Source organism: Neovison vison, chromosome 7, assembly GCF_020171115.1.
Source record: "Neovison vison isolate M4711 chromosome 7, ASM_NN_V1, whole genome shotgun sequence".
Lineage (NCBI taxonomy): Eukaryota > Metazoa > Chordata > Mammalia > Carnivora > Mustelidae > Neogale > Neogale vison.
In genome coordinates, this window is record NC_058097.1 from 44,683,136 (window position 1) to 44,695,636 (window position 12,501).

The following is a 12,501-nucleotide window of genomic DNA, read 5'->3' on the forward strand; positions in this document are numbered from 1 at the left end:
CAGTCTGGTTCTCCCTCTCCCTTTGCCCCCACCCCCTGCTTTTGCTTTCTCTTGCTGTCTTTCTTACTCTATCTCAAATAAATAAATAAAATCTTTAAAAAAAAGTATAAGAAAATGCAATGACCACACAGAAAATTTCAAAGAGGAAATCCAAATGTTCAATAAACACAAAGGATGCTCAACTTCATTAATATGCTAATGCAAAAGAAAACAACTAAAAACTTGTGGTTGTCCCTTATCAGACTGGCAGGAAAAAGAAGCACGTTGCTTTTTTTTTAGAAAATATGTGTAGCACGACTCAGTTTTTGTTTAAAAACTCTTAAAAATAACACAGCTAACTGCAATTGAAATAAAAACTTTTAAAAAAGTGGTTTTTTTTTTAAGATTTTATTTATCAGGCAGAGATCACAAGTAGGCAGAGAAGCAGGCAGAGAGAGAGGGAGAAGCAGACTCCCTGCTCAGCAGACAGCCCGGCGCAGGGCTCCATCCCAGGACCCCGAAATCATGACCTGAGCTGAAGGCAGAGGCTTTAATCCACTGAGCCACCCAGGCGCCGCTAAAAAAACGTTTTGAAAGACAGGTAATTTTACATACCCATTCATTCACTCATTCAACAAATATTCATTGACTGTGTACCACATGCTGAGAATACAGAAATAAAGAAAACCGGTAGATATCCCTGCTTTTTTTTTTTTAAGATCTTATTTATTTATTTGGCAGACAGAGATCACAGGTAGGCAGAGAGGCAGGCAGAGACAGAGAGGGGGAAGCAGCAGGGAGCCCAATGTGGGACTCGATCCCAGGACCCTGAGATCATGACCTGAGCCGAAGGCAGTGGCTTAACCCACTGAGCCACCCAGGCGCCCCGGGATATCCCTGCTTTTGTGGAGCTGACATTCTGAAGGAGAAGACAGAGAGTTGGGTTTGAGAAAAGGGGACATGTTGAATAGGCGGGTGTGATATATGCAGAGGAAATGGGAGTAGGGATAAAAAATATGGGAATCCTCCGCGAATATGTGGTATTTAAGGCATAATACTGGATGATTTTTGTACAGTTTGTGTATATTTTTGTAAGTTTGGAGAAAATGTAGAAGGATGCACTGAGAGACTCCACGGAGACCTGGGTTCAAATCTCAGCAGTTAGTCTCTGGGAAAGTTACCGAGCCTTTCAAAGCCTGTTTATAAAATGGAAATAATAACACAGCTCCACTACCGCCCCCTCTTGGCTTAAAGAAGCTTCTGAGAAGGTGGACTCTCGAAGACAGAAACGTAGCGTCGCGAACGCCTAGACCGAAGCCATGGCAGCCATATTGCTTACGGGAGGCGGCAAGGCGTTGCGACTGCTGCCATTTTCAGTTAGGGCAGGAGAGGACTTCCGGTCACCATCTTGAATGACAGCAGAGGCGGAGCACTGACTGACATGTTCATTAAGGGCCGGACTCCAAGAGCACCTCCCCGAAAGCGACTGAATACGAACCGCGGCGGGCGGAGGACTGCAGCCGTGGCCCCGCCCCCAATGTTGGGCTCCACCTCCCGGCCCCACTTCCGCCGGGCGAGCGTCTGTAGGCGACGCTGCCGTAAATCGGACCGGAGGTTTGCCGCATCACGGAAGATGGCGGCTGCGGCGGTGAACGGGGTCCCGGGCTCCTCGAGCTCGGGCTCTGCGGCGGCCTCGGGTGCAGTCCTTCAGGTCGCGGCCGGCATGTACGAGCAACTTAAGGGCGAGTGGAACCGTAAAAGCCCCAATCTTAGCAAGTGTGGTGAAGAGCTGGGCCGTCTCAAGGTAGGGTTCGGCGGGGGCCTGTCTTAGGGTCTAGACGAAGCTGAGTTTCCGGCCGCGGGCGAAACCAGGGCGGGCTGGGGGATCCAGTAAGGTGAAGGATTCGGAACTGCCAAAGTGCGGATTTAGAGAGGTGAAGAAGAGATTTGGAACGGATCAAAGACGGCTGCACAATGGCGGGGCGTTGGGGGGGGGAGCCAGTGATGAAAATGTTCAGGCATAACTAAGTGGGGGGTTCAAGTTTTGCTGTTTGGAGGCCTAGCTGGCTGGAGCTGCAGGATGGGCGTATTGGAGTTTTTCTAATGGTGGGTTCTTGGCGAGAGCAAGTGGGGAATGAGGACGGGACAGGGTGATGAAAGGAGGCTGAGATGAAGGGTTGCGTGGTTAGATCAGACCAAGTCAGGGTCTGAGAGTATCTGGGACTTAGGACGCATGGCGGGGTGTGGGAGAGGGTGGGCAGCCGAGTTTTGAGAATAGGACTGAATCTAGAAAAAATATTGTTATAGGAGAGGACCAGAATGGGGTTCAGGGTGCTTCAGACCGAACGTTGTTTGGGAAGGAGTACAATTATTGTGGGCTGAACTGAGTTTCTGAATGGGGCGTGTCTGTTAAATGATATGTGGGCTGGGTGATGGGGGGATGTTACCTCCCTTTCCTCCCGGATGTAGATCTGGGGGTAATGGGAGGTGTAGCTGGGCCCAGCCCAATAAATTGTGGAAAAAACTGAAGGTGCTAGCGTCCTCCCACCCCCTTGATTCCATTGAGTCAGGGATAGAGGATGTTTCCTGTTTTCCCAGTGGGTCTATTTATAATTGTAACCTGAGGTCATCTTAAGTGGGCACTCAGTGTGCCCAGGCTCTGTTCTGAGTGCTTTCTGAGGACTGACTCCTTTAAAACTCACAACAGCTTTGAGTCAGGGATGATGATTAGTTCTGTTTCCTAGGTGGGCAAACTGAGGCTTTGCAAAAGTAAGTAAACCTGTACTTGAGGTCCCATCTTCTTTCTTTCCTTCCTTCTCTGCTGTCCTTGTCAGCTAGTTCTGCTGGAGCTCAACTTCTTGCCAACTACGGGGACCAAACTGACCAAACAGCAGCTCATTCTGGCCCGTGAGTGATTGGGGCTGGTGGGGGGTGATGGGCTGGGGGTGAGGGGAGGAATGGCAGGAGTGGTAGTCAGGAGAGGGACTCAGGCACCTCTTGAGAACCTGCCCTGTCACCCACAGGTGACATTCTGGAGATTGGGGCCCAGTGGAGCATCCTGCGCAAGGACATCCCCTCCTTCGAGCGCTACATGGCCCAGCTCAAATGCTACTACTTCGATTACAAGTGAGGATGGGTCCTGCCCCTGATTGGGTGGGGGCAAGGGGTTATATGGTAGTTCTTTGTTTTTGTTTTGTTTTTAAATCACTGGTTCTCCAGCGACTCAGGTCATCTTCCTTCAACTGGAAACTCCCTGTTTGCCTAACTCTGTCCCCAGAGTGTACAGGGTCAGGAGTTTGAGTTTCCTGGAGGTCCTTATCCTGAGATTGTACCATTCTGTCTCTGTTGGCCTCCAGTCTCTTTCCCTCTCCACGTTCCTACACTACATTTCTACTCTGCACTGTAGCTGCCTTCACCTGCCCTGGCTCCAGCTTTGCCCCCTTCGATTCATCCCCCATGATAGCCAGTAGAATCTTTGCGATGCTACAATTTGACCATATTGATACCCTGATTGGAATCTGTCATGGCTCTCCATAGCTCTCAGGCTTCAGACCAAACTTTCCTGCAGCCTCCAGTGCTGTCTGAACCATGATCCCTCTGACTCTGCCTCCCCTATCTCAGCTGGTCTCCCTCACTGAACTCCTAAAGTCAGAGGGGTCTTAGTCACTGCTGCATTCCAGTACTGCCTAGCATGAGGCTGGGCCCAGAGCAGGGATTCACTGAATGTGTTGAATGTAAAACATAATGTTTTTTAACTCAATGGTGCTTGAGTGGATTAATAATTAAGAATTTGACATTAGAAGTCAGACAAACCTGAGTTTGAAACTGATTTTGCCGCTTCCTGATTATGTGGTCTTGGGCAAATGACTTCACCTCCCCATACCTCAGTTTCCCCCTTAAAGTAAGGTTGATAACTCCTAATAGCATAATCACAGCTAACACACAATATTTGAGTCAAGTACTGTTCTGATCACTGTACCTGGTTTAAGTCATTTGATTCACTTAACCCTATTCACGGTAATTCTCTTTTCTAGTTGGGGAAACTGAGTCTGAGTCACTTAACTGGAGTGAGGTCAGTTTCTTGGGCCCATACGACTTGTGACTTCATGCCTCTCTGGACTTTGTTTCATTTGAAAACTCAAGACCCCATACTTCTGCAAGGAGACACCACGGGTCCATCAGCGTCTCTGGAGGCTGGAGTCGGGGGCTCATAGGTACTTAAGCCCTCCTTACGTTGGTTCTCCCATCCTGGTCCACAGGGAGCAGCTCCCCGAGTCATCCTTTATGCATCAGCTCTTGGGCCTCAACCTCCTCTTCCTGCTATCCCAGAACCGGGTGGCTGAGTTCCACACAGAGTTGGAGCGGCTGCCTGCCAAGGACATCCAGACCAATGTATACATCAAGCATCCTGTGTCCCTCGAGCAGGTGAGGCTGGGGAATGGGCGTGGAGGGAGGATCTGGAGGGGGTGGTGCAGGTGCAAACATTAGGGAAGATTTCCTGGAGGAGTGAGCTGGGGTCACCTGTCTTTAACTTGGGGACTCATTTGCTCATTTTTTCAGCAGCTGTTGAGCCCCAGCCATGTGCCATGACATTGATTGGTTTTCAGACTGTTCTACAAACAAAACATTAAAATCCAGCATCTGGTGGGCATGACATTCAGATGAGGAAGCAGACAGTAAACAAAAAGATTAAGTAATCTAAGTGTTCTGTCAGATGTTAAGTGCTATGGAGAAGGACAAAGTAGGGAGGGTGGAGAGTTGGGGCAGTGGTGAATTTTTTTGTAGGGTGGTCAGGAAAGACCTTCTGAAAAGGTAAGATTTGAGAAAGATTTGAAAGGGGCCATGAACCCAGCCACGTGGACATCTGAGGGGAAGTGAACCGAGTAGAGGGAGCAGCCTAAGGTGCCGAGGCAGAAACATGCCTGATGTGGCTGAGAGTAAGCCGAGAGGAAAGTATTTCTAGAACAAGGTGAGCATGGTCAGGGAAGAGCTTTAGTACCTAACTTAGGAGGTAGTTCCTAGAGCTGAGGTCTCATGGGAGGAGTTTGCTGTGGTGAGAAGATGGGAGCGAGCAGTTATGGCTGGCTGCACAACGCAGGCAAAGGACTGGAGGGATGAGCTCTGGGTTGGGTCCGGCTCTCTCTCCTGTGATTGGAGAATAGGTAAGAGAATTAGCTATCAGCACAGAGCAGTTTGGAGAAAGGATGTGCAGGCGTGTTTGCGTGTGTGTGTGTGTGTGTGTGTGTGTGTGTACACAAACCAGGGAGTGCTTCCTGGAAGAGGAGGTGCTCAGTCTGCATGGGGAATCATGACTACTCTAAGGGTGTTCTAGCAGAGGAGATTATTGAGGCACTGGGAATGTGGTGAGGTCTCAGCTCGCAGACCCCTATGCTACCTCTTCCTTATCCTCTTTTCCTCTCCACCTTTGGCCTCTACAGTACCTGATGGAGGGCAGCTATAACAAGGTGTTCCTGGCCAAAGGCAACATCCCTGCTGAGAGCTATACCTTCTTCATTGACATCCTGCTTGACACTATCAGGTGTGTGGGGTGGGGCAGGGTCCTGTGGGGTTCAGAGAGTTTGGACTCTGGAGTCAGACAGCCCTGAGTTGAAGCCCATTCTGGCCACTTGTGGTCTGGAGAGGTTGGGCACGTCACTTCTCCTTCTCTGTGAATTGGAACTTGTCATGAGATTGTGGAAAACAGCCCTCATCTCACTGGGGGCTGTTTATCTGTGTGCCCATATTGATCCAGGCTTGGGCTTGGCACCCAGACAGTGCTCAGCAGGCAAGACCCAAGCTGCTTTTCTTAGAAATGCTCCAGTCCATGAGGCATGTGACTTCACCTCAGGTCATTTAAACTGTGGAACCCTCAGTTTCTTCTTCCTTAGAATGGGGCCATTAAGTCCTGCTCAGGGGTGGCTCTGTGCACAAGTGACGTGACATGGGCAGGTGGGCAGGACACTGACACATCCCTTGAGGAATAAGAGTCCAGGTGGTGGCAGAGCAGGGGTTCATGGATGCAAAGTGCCAGACTGAGATGGGTTTCCATTTCTTGGCAGAACTAAGCCCAGAGATGTGGCGGGAGTGAGGAGGGCTAGCTTATGAGTTTTTAGATTATTTTTTTTATTTTTTAAAAAATATTTTATTTATTTGTTTGACAGAGACACAGCAAGAGAGGGAACACAAGCAGCGGGATTGGGAGAGGGAGAAGCAGGCTTCTCACCAAGCAGGGAGCCTGATGTGGGGCTCGGTCTGAGGATTCTGGGATCATGACCTGAGCCGAAGGCAGACACTTAATGACTGAGCCACCCAGGCACCCCAAGTTTAGGTTATTTTTAAATAAAATATTTGGTTCTCCAAGGGGTGCCTGGGTGGCTCAGTGGGTTAAGCCTCTGCCTTTAGTTCAGGTCATGATCCCAGGGTCCTGGGATTGAACCCCACGTTGGGCTCTCTGCTCCGTGGGGAGTCTGCTTCCCCCTCTCTTTGATTGCCTACTTGCGATTTCTCTTTCTCTGTCAAATAAATAAATAAAAACTTAAAAAAAAAAATTTGGTTCTCCAAAATGAACAAGGAGTATGCAGTGAGTGCATACCTGCCTCTTGGTCTAAGAGATAAAATACATCAGAAAGAGATGCACCCTCCGTGTCACTAACTTGTCCCCAGAGCTCACGCCTTTGTTTTCAGTGACTTGATCTTTGCTGTTTCTCTACTTCAGTGTTGATCTTATGCTTCTTAACAGGAAGGCAAGGAACCCTCTCAGGATTAGATCTAGAAATGGGGTACAGCAAGCACCCTTGGGTGTATAGGGGGGTGATTCGGTAAAGAGATCCCCTCATGTGAGTCCCAGCCTGGGTTTCAGACAGTCTGAAGTCCTAATGACTGGGAGTGGGATTCAGAGTTCGAGCCCAGTAGTCTCAGAGATCTGGACCCTGCTGTGGCCCTGGCTTTGCACCTCTGGTCACACTCCTGCCCCTTTCCAAGCCTGGTTGAAACAGGGCAGGAAGCATGTTCCAGACATCAGTGCTGAACTGAAAGTTCAGAGCTCACACGTCAGCCCTGGGAGGACAAGGCCTGGAGAGTTGTCTGTGTTCAGTAATGAGAACCTTGTCTTTCCTTAGGGACGAGATTGCTGGGTGCATTGAGAAGGCCTATGAGAAGATTCTTTTCACTGAGGCCACCCGGATCCTCTTCTTCAACACACCCAAAAAGATGACAGACTACGCCAAGAAGGTGCCTGGGGCACAGGGCGGGAGGCGTGGGGCCAGGGGTGCACTCACAGTAGGGTGGGGGGGCCTGGAGGGACTCTGGAGCAAGACTGCACATGTTTCAATCCAGCTGTGTGACCTCAGGCAGGTTGCTGAACTTCTCTGAGCTTCAGTTTCCTGATCCATAGAGTGGGGGCTGGAATTTAACATGTGGGTTGTCGTTAGCATAGCACCTGGCAGGAGGTGGAGGTGGACGCTGATGCCCAGGGCCTGTTGAGCTGTTTTCCTTAACAAGACCTTGCCTCATTTTCTCTGCAAGACCTTGCCTCATTTGGCCTGGGGTGTTTATGCACCAGTAGTGCCCTTGGAGGTACTAGGGCAGGGGGTGGAGGGTAACTGAGGAGGGTCAAGACCAGACTGGAAGAAGTGAAACTGAACTTCAGCTGTGGTGACAGCTGATACTTAGTGATCATTTACTTTAGGCCAAACACTTCTCGGTGCTTTAGAGGTATTGGTTCACGGAATCCTCATAGCAGACCCAAGGAGCTGTGTGATTAGAGTCCTTGCTTCAAACGTGGAGCAGCTGAGGGACAGAAAGGTGAAGTCACTTGTCTAGAGTTGTGTCGGTAGAGTAGGGTTGGCAAGGAACGTGAGCCAGGGCCCAGGTGGGCAAGTGCTGGCTCTGTGGGGTGGGGAGGGAGCCTGTGTGATCACCCCACCCATCTGTCACCCTTCCCTTCCTGCAGCGAGGGTGGGTTCTGGGCCTCAACAACTACTACAGCTTTGCCAGCCAGCAGCAGAAGCCAGAAGATACCACCATCCCCTCCACGGAACTGGCCAAACAGGTCATCGAGTATGCCCGGCAGCTGGAGATGATCGTCTGAGCCCCCCACCCCCGGCGCCGGGGTGCGGCCAGGCCTGCAGCATTTAAAGCAGTGGCAGGGCAGGGCTTCCTCCAATAAAGGTGGATTGACCTTCTCTCTTGTAGGCCCTTGTCTCCCCGGGTGGAATGGTGGGGAGACAAGTTCCTTATCTTGGAAGAACTTAGAAGTTTGGGGGCCCTCTGGGGTGGAGATAACCCTCTTGTTGGGTCAGCCTCTGCCTGGCGGCCGTTGCTGAAGCTCTCCGATGGCAGCCATGACGGGACCCCGGTGGCAGGAGAGCCCAGGTTCCAGGTAGAGGGATTGTTGCAGCCGGCTGTGGACCCATGGGACTGCCAGGCCAAGGCACGAGTTTTTCAGCGAAGAGGGTGATGCATCACAGTTTTAAAAACGTTTGCAATTAAACCAGTTTGTTCAATAACATGTGAAATGGAACCCGTCTGTGGGCTACCAGTTTGAGACCTCTGTGGAATGATAGATGTGGGTGCTGGCAAGCCTGCCCTGGTTCCCAGCCTTCTTGAGCCAGTACTGTAACTTAGGACCCCTGGTACTGCCCCCAGACTGTGTTTCCTGCCATGACGTTTTCGAAAAGGTGTTTAAGGCAGCTTCCAAATCTGGCTGAGCCATTTGTGGGATGACTTTCAGCAAAGTCTTCTAGAGTCTGTTTCCACACCTGTATAAGGGAGTGATCACCCCTGCTTTCCAAGTGGATTTGTGCCCAACATCTCAGCCTGGCCTCAGATTGGCTCAGAAATGGGGCTGATGGTATTAAGGGTAACGAGACTGTCTAACCCACTGGGCCCATCAGTCCAGGTGCCAGATGCCTGGATTTCCATGACTGCTGTCTGGATCCAGTCTCCTTAACTGTTTCTAAGACTTGCTTTCGTGGCGGCCTCTGCCCTAGCCCACCCCATCCCTTCAACCCTGAGGAAGTGACTGACAGGTAGCTAGACATCTGGATGGTTATTTTATTGTCAAGGACGGGGAAGCAAAGGGCACTGAGCAGACTGCACTCAGTTGGAATGAGTGGCCTGCAAGTCGTAGTGCTCCAGCCCGGCCACCAGGGAGCCAGCCAGCTTGATGGTGGCAACCCAGGGTGGCTCGCTCAGGTGGTTGGTGGGCGTGCTCAGCCTAGGGGGAGGGTAGAATCAGCAGGGCCTGGCCATGTGGTGGAAGCCCTTGCCCCTCCTAGGTTTCACTTGCACCATCTGTATGAGGGGCCATGTATCACAAAGGCAGTCTAGGGCAGGGTTATATCCACTTAAATTTAGGAAAGGGGGCTAAGGATTGGTGATAGTGTCCTATACTCCCTTCCCCCCGCCTGGCCCATCCCTACTAAACCCTCAAGGGGTCCAGAGCAGAGGGTCTCTCGGTGATTCAGAATCTGAGGACTCGGGTATAACCTCCTTAGCATGGGGATGGGACATCTGTTCCCTCTGGCTGCGAAAGCCTTGGAACCCAGAGTCAGGAGAAGTTCCTAAAGGCTGGAGAGGTCAGGAGTGTGAGGGGCTAAGTCAGGGACTTCTTTGGAGGTATGCATTCATCTCCTCTGTTCCTATCCCTAAAAAACTTGGGACATGGTCCTTCTTGGTACCCTGAGGGACAGGGTTAGGCTATGTATGGCGTCAGTCCAGCTGGCACCAGCTTCCCTCCCTGAGGGCTCCAGAAGATCACAGGGCCAAGAGTCAGCTTGGAGATCTGTGTACCAAGAGGCTGGACCAAGGTGTACACTGTCCCTGGTCAGGGGTCAGTATGGTGTCAGGTTTTCTCTTGGTGCTGAAGGATTGGAGCTTAGCTGGGTTTGAGATACAGCCAAGGAAAGGGTCAGGGGTCAGCTGGCATCTGGACTCCAGAGGGCTGAATGGGACTCTATCCGGGAAGATCAGGCTCAGGACTTCTAGGGGTATACCCTTCCCTCCCTACTACCCGATGACCTTCCCTCACCAGGCAGACACGTTGCGTGGTAGACGGCGATGACGCGGCTGGTGGCGGCAGTAACACTTGCAGGGACAGGAGTTAAGCACCTGGAAGGGCGGCCAGTGGCGTGTGGTGCCCGTGTTAGCCATCCCTGCTGGAGGGGTCCCGCCGCTGCCACCACCCCTTCCACCACCACTGTCAGTCACGGTAGCTGCAGTACGTTCGTGAGGACCATTTCCTGGGGCGCCATCCTCACGGGTCGCGCCTCGGGCTGCGCGGGCACCCTTGCTCCTTCGCGTGCGGGCCTTGATGGGCGCAGGCGCAGGCAGCGTTGGCTCCATGGTGGGAGCTGGAGCCGGGGATGGGGCGGGGGCCGAAGCGGGAGCGGGAGCTGGAGCCGGAGCAGGGGCTGATGCCAGAGCTGGAGCCGGAGCTGGGGCTGGAGCCGGGGCTGGGGCTGGGGACTGGGCCGGGGCTGGCGTCGGCGCTGGCGCTGGCGCTGGAGCAGGAGCCGGGGCCGGGACCGGGACCGGAGCTGGGGCCAGAACTGGGGCCGGGGTCTGGGCCGGGGCCGGGGCGGGGGTCGGGATGGGGGCCTGGTCAGCAGCCAAGGCGAGGGGCAGAGTGGGAGCCGGGGCGGGAGCCAAAGCCAACTCCAAGTGGCCCGGGCGTGGAGTGGGAGGGCGGGCCACGGGCAGCCGCGTTGGCAGTAGCACGGGCGGCTGCGGAGTCGGCGGCGGCGCGGGAGGCGGCGTGGGTGGTGGTGTGGGCGGCGGCGGTGGCAGCACCTCCTGTGGTCCTCCCGGCCGGGTGCTCACAGGCTCACCATTGGTGGGCGCCGGGAAGATGAACATAGGCGGCGCCAGCAGGGTCGGTGCAGGTCTCCGGGGCCCGGGGGTTGGGTGCATCTGCCCCGGCGGAGGCGGTGGGGACCCCCAGGGCCCTGAGAGCGCGGCAGCGCGCCGTCTGGGCACCCCGACACCGCCGCCGGCTCCGTTGAAACGGAAGTGGCGTTCAGGGCCATCAGGAGGGCTCACCCAGTCAAATTTGGGCTTCGAGCCTGGAAAGGTGGTATAGGGTGGCGGCGGAAGGGTCCTGGCGTGGGACACGGGCGCCGAGGGCGTTCCAGAACACCCCTCGCCGTCTCCATCACCGACTTCTGCTTCCTGAGTCCCCCGAGGGACCTCTCCCGAGGGTCGAGCGACCCCAGGAGCCAGGGGCCCCTGCTTCAGGACCTCAGCGTAAGAGATGGAACCCGACGCGGCAGCGAAGAGCCCTCCGCCTCCTCCGCTACCCCCGAGCGAGGCTTTGGGTGCTAAGGAACTCGAGGCTGCCGCAGGGGCCAGAGTGGGCCCCGACTTGAAGGTGACTTTACATAGCAAACTGAGGCCGGATTCAGAGACCGCAGGCCGGGCCATTTCTCCCTCGCCCGCTTGGGGAGGCGCCCCTCTGCGAGCTCCAACCGCCGTCTGGCCCTCGCTGCAGTACCCGACCTGACTTTCTGTGGGGGGCGTGGCGGGTGTGGCCAGAGCAGGAATGATTCTGTGATCCGGAGGCTGCCGTTCGGAAGGTGGCGGTGGTGGCAACTTCCGCGGCTCCAAGGGCAGTGGAGTAGGGGATGGGGCCCTCGGGACAGACTTGGGGTCCTCTCCAGTTACTTGCCGGGGCGGCGGAGGCAGCGGACGGAGGCTCGGAGGATCGCCCTGGCCGCGATGGCTCGCCTCCAGCAGACCGCGCATCCGGGGCACTGGAGTGCCCGTGGGTTTTCGCCACTTAGACGGCGCGGGCAACAGGGTCCCCACGGAGGGCGGGGGTGGTGTAGAGACCGCGGCCGCAGCCGCCTCCTCTGAAAGGGGCGTCACTGGCGAGGGCAGTTGTAAGGTCAGGGGCGAGGGTGAGGCCTGGGGCTCCGGGGGTAGCAGGATTCCCGGGGGCGCGGAGCTGCCAGGGAACCAGACGCCCAGCCCGCGAGCCAGGCGCATCGCCGGGGAGGAGGGGGTCACCTCGGGCTCCACCAGGGATGTCCGGCGGGACTCAGAGGAGCGGTCCGAGGCCTGTTCTTTTCGGGAGCCCCCGCCCGCGGACGGCTCCGACTGCACGTTCCCCATTTCTGACGGAGGTCGGGGACTGTGGTCAGAAAAACTTCCGCCTGTCAGTCTGCTAAAACTGTGGGGACTCCACGAGGCTGGCTGTGTCTGGTCCTACCCGTCCACCCCAGACCGGCCCCTATGTTCCAAGATCCATTCAGGCACCAGTTGCTAGCCGCATTCCTGTTCCCTGACTCCCGAAGCTCAATCGTTCTTCCCCGTTGCCCCATTCAGCTACTGTCATGCCTTCTTCCTCATGATCCCATTCAGTTGCTGTTCAGACACTTAGGCTCCATTCTCTTAGTTAGTGTACTAAGATTCTGTCCCTGTCTCCCCATCCTGGCTTGTCCCTCAGGTCACATCCCTACACTTTGACCATATATCCCCGGTCTCTAAGCTCCAAGCTGCAAGGCTTGTCCGCTTTCCTGTCCG

General features: G+C 54.4%; 2 protein-coding genes across 2 annotated transcripts; one reads left to right on the top strand and one right to left on the bottom strand.

Annotated features, from left to right (window-relative positions):
* The first annotated feature begins 1,420 nt into the window (after positions 1-1,420).
* Positions 1,421-8,162, top strand: PSMD8 (proteasome 26S subunit, non-ATPase 8). Its single transcript, XM_044256541.1, has 7 exons — positions 1,421-1,783; positions 2,814-2,886; positions 3,003-3,105; positions 4,239-4,404; positions 5,418-5,518; positions 7,098-7,209; positions 7,931-8,162. The coding sequence occupies exons 1-7, from the start codon at positions 1,421-1,423 to the stop codon at positions 8,066-8,068; spliced, it is 1,056 nt and encodes a 351-aa protein (XP_044112476.1). The 3' UTR covers positions 8,069-8,162.
* Positions 8,163-9,033: 871 nt separating this feature from the next.
* On the bottom strand, positions 9,034-12,121 carry GGN (gametogenetin). The gene is made up of 3 exons (XM_044260465.1): positions 10,513-12,121; positions 10,010-10,317; positions 9,034-9,196 (listed from the first exon to the last, which is right to left on the bottom strand). Exons 1-3 carry the CDS (start codon positions 12,088-12,090, stop codon positions 9,079-9,081), a joined length of 2,004 nt encoding a protein of 667 aa, XP_044116400.1. The 5' UTR covers positions 12,091-12,121; the 3' UTR covers positions 9,034-9,078.
* Positions 12,122-12,501: the final 380 nt, after the last annotated feature.

Excerpts from the sequence above, each read along its gene's own strand:
- PSMD8 (XM_044256541.1), top strand. The coding sequence starts at position 1,421 with ATGTTCATTAAGGGCCGGACTCCAAGAGCACCTCCCCGAAAGCGACTG. Across the intron at positions 2,887-3,002 it reads ACAGCAGCTCATTCTGGCCC|GTGACATTCTGGAGATTGGG; the intron begins GTGAGTGATTGG and ends TGTCACCCACAG. Across the intron at positions 5,519-7,097 it reads ATCCTGCTTGACACTATCAG|GGACGAGATTGCTGGGTGCA; the intron begins GTGTGTGGGGTG and ends GTCTTTCCTTAG.
- GGN (XM_044260465.1), bottom strand. The coding sequence starts at position 12,090 with ATGGGGAACGTGCAGTCGGAGCCGTCCGCGGGCGGGGGCTCCCGAAAA. Across the intron at positions 10,318-10,512 it reads CAGTTCTGGCCCCAGCTCCG|CCAACGCTGCCTGCGCCTGC; the intron begins GTCCCGGTCCCG and ends CCCACCATGGAG. Across the intron at positions 9,197-10,009 it reads CCACGCAACGTGTCTGCCTG|GCTGAGCACGCCCACCAACC; the intron begins GTGAGGGAAGGT and ends CCCTCCCCCTAG.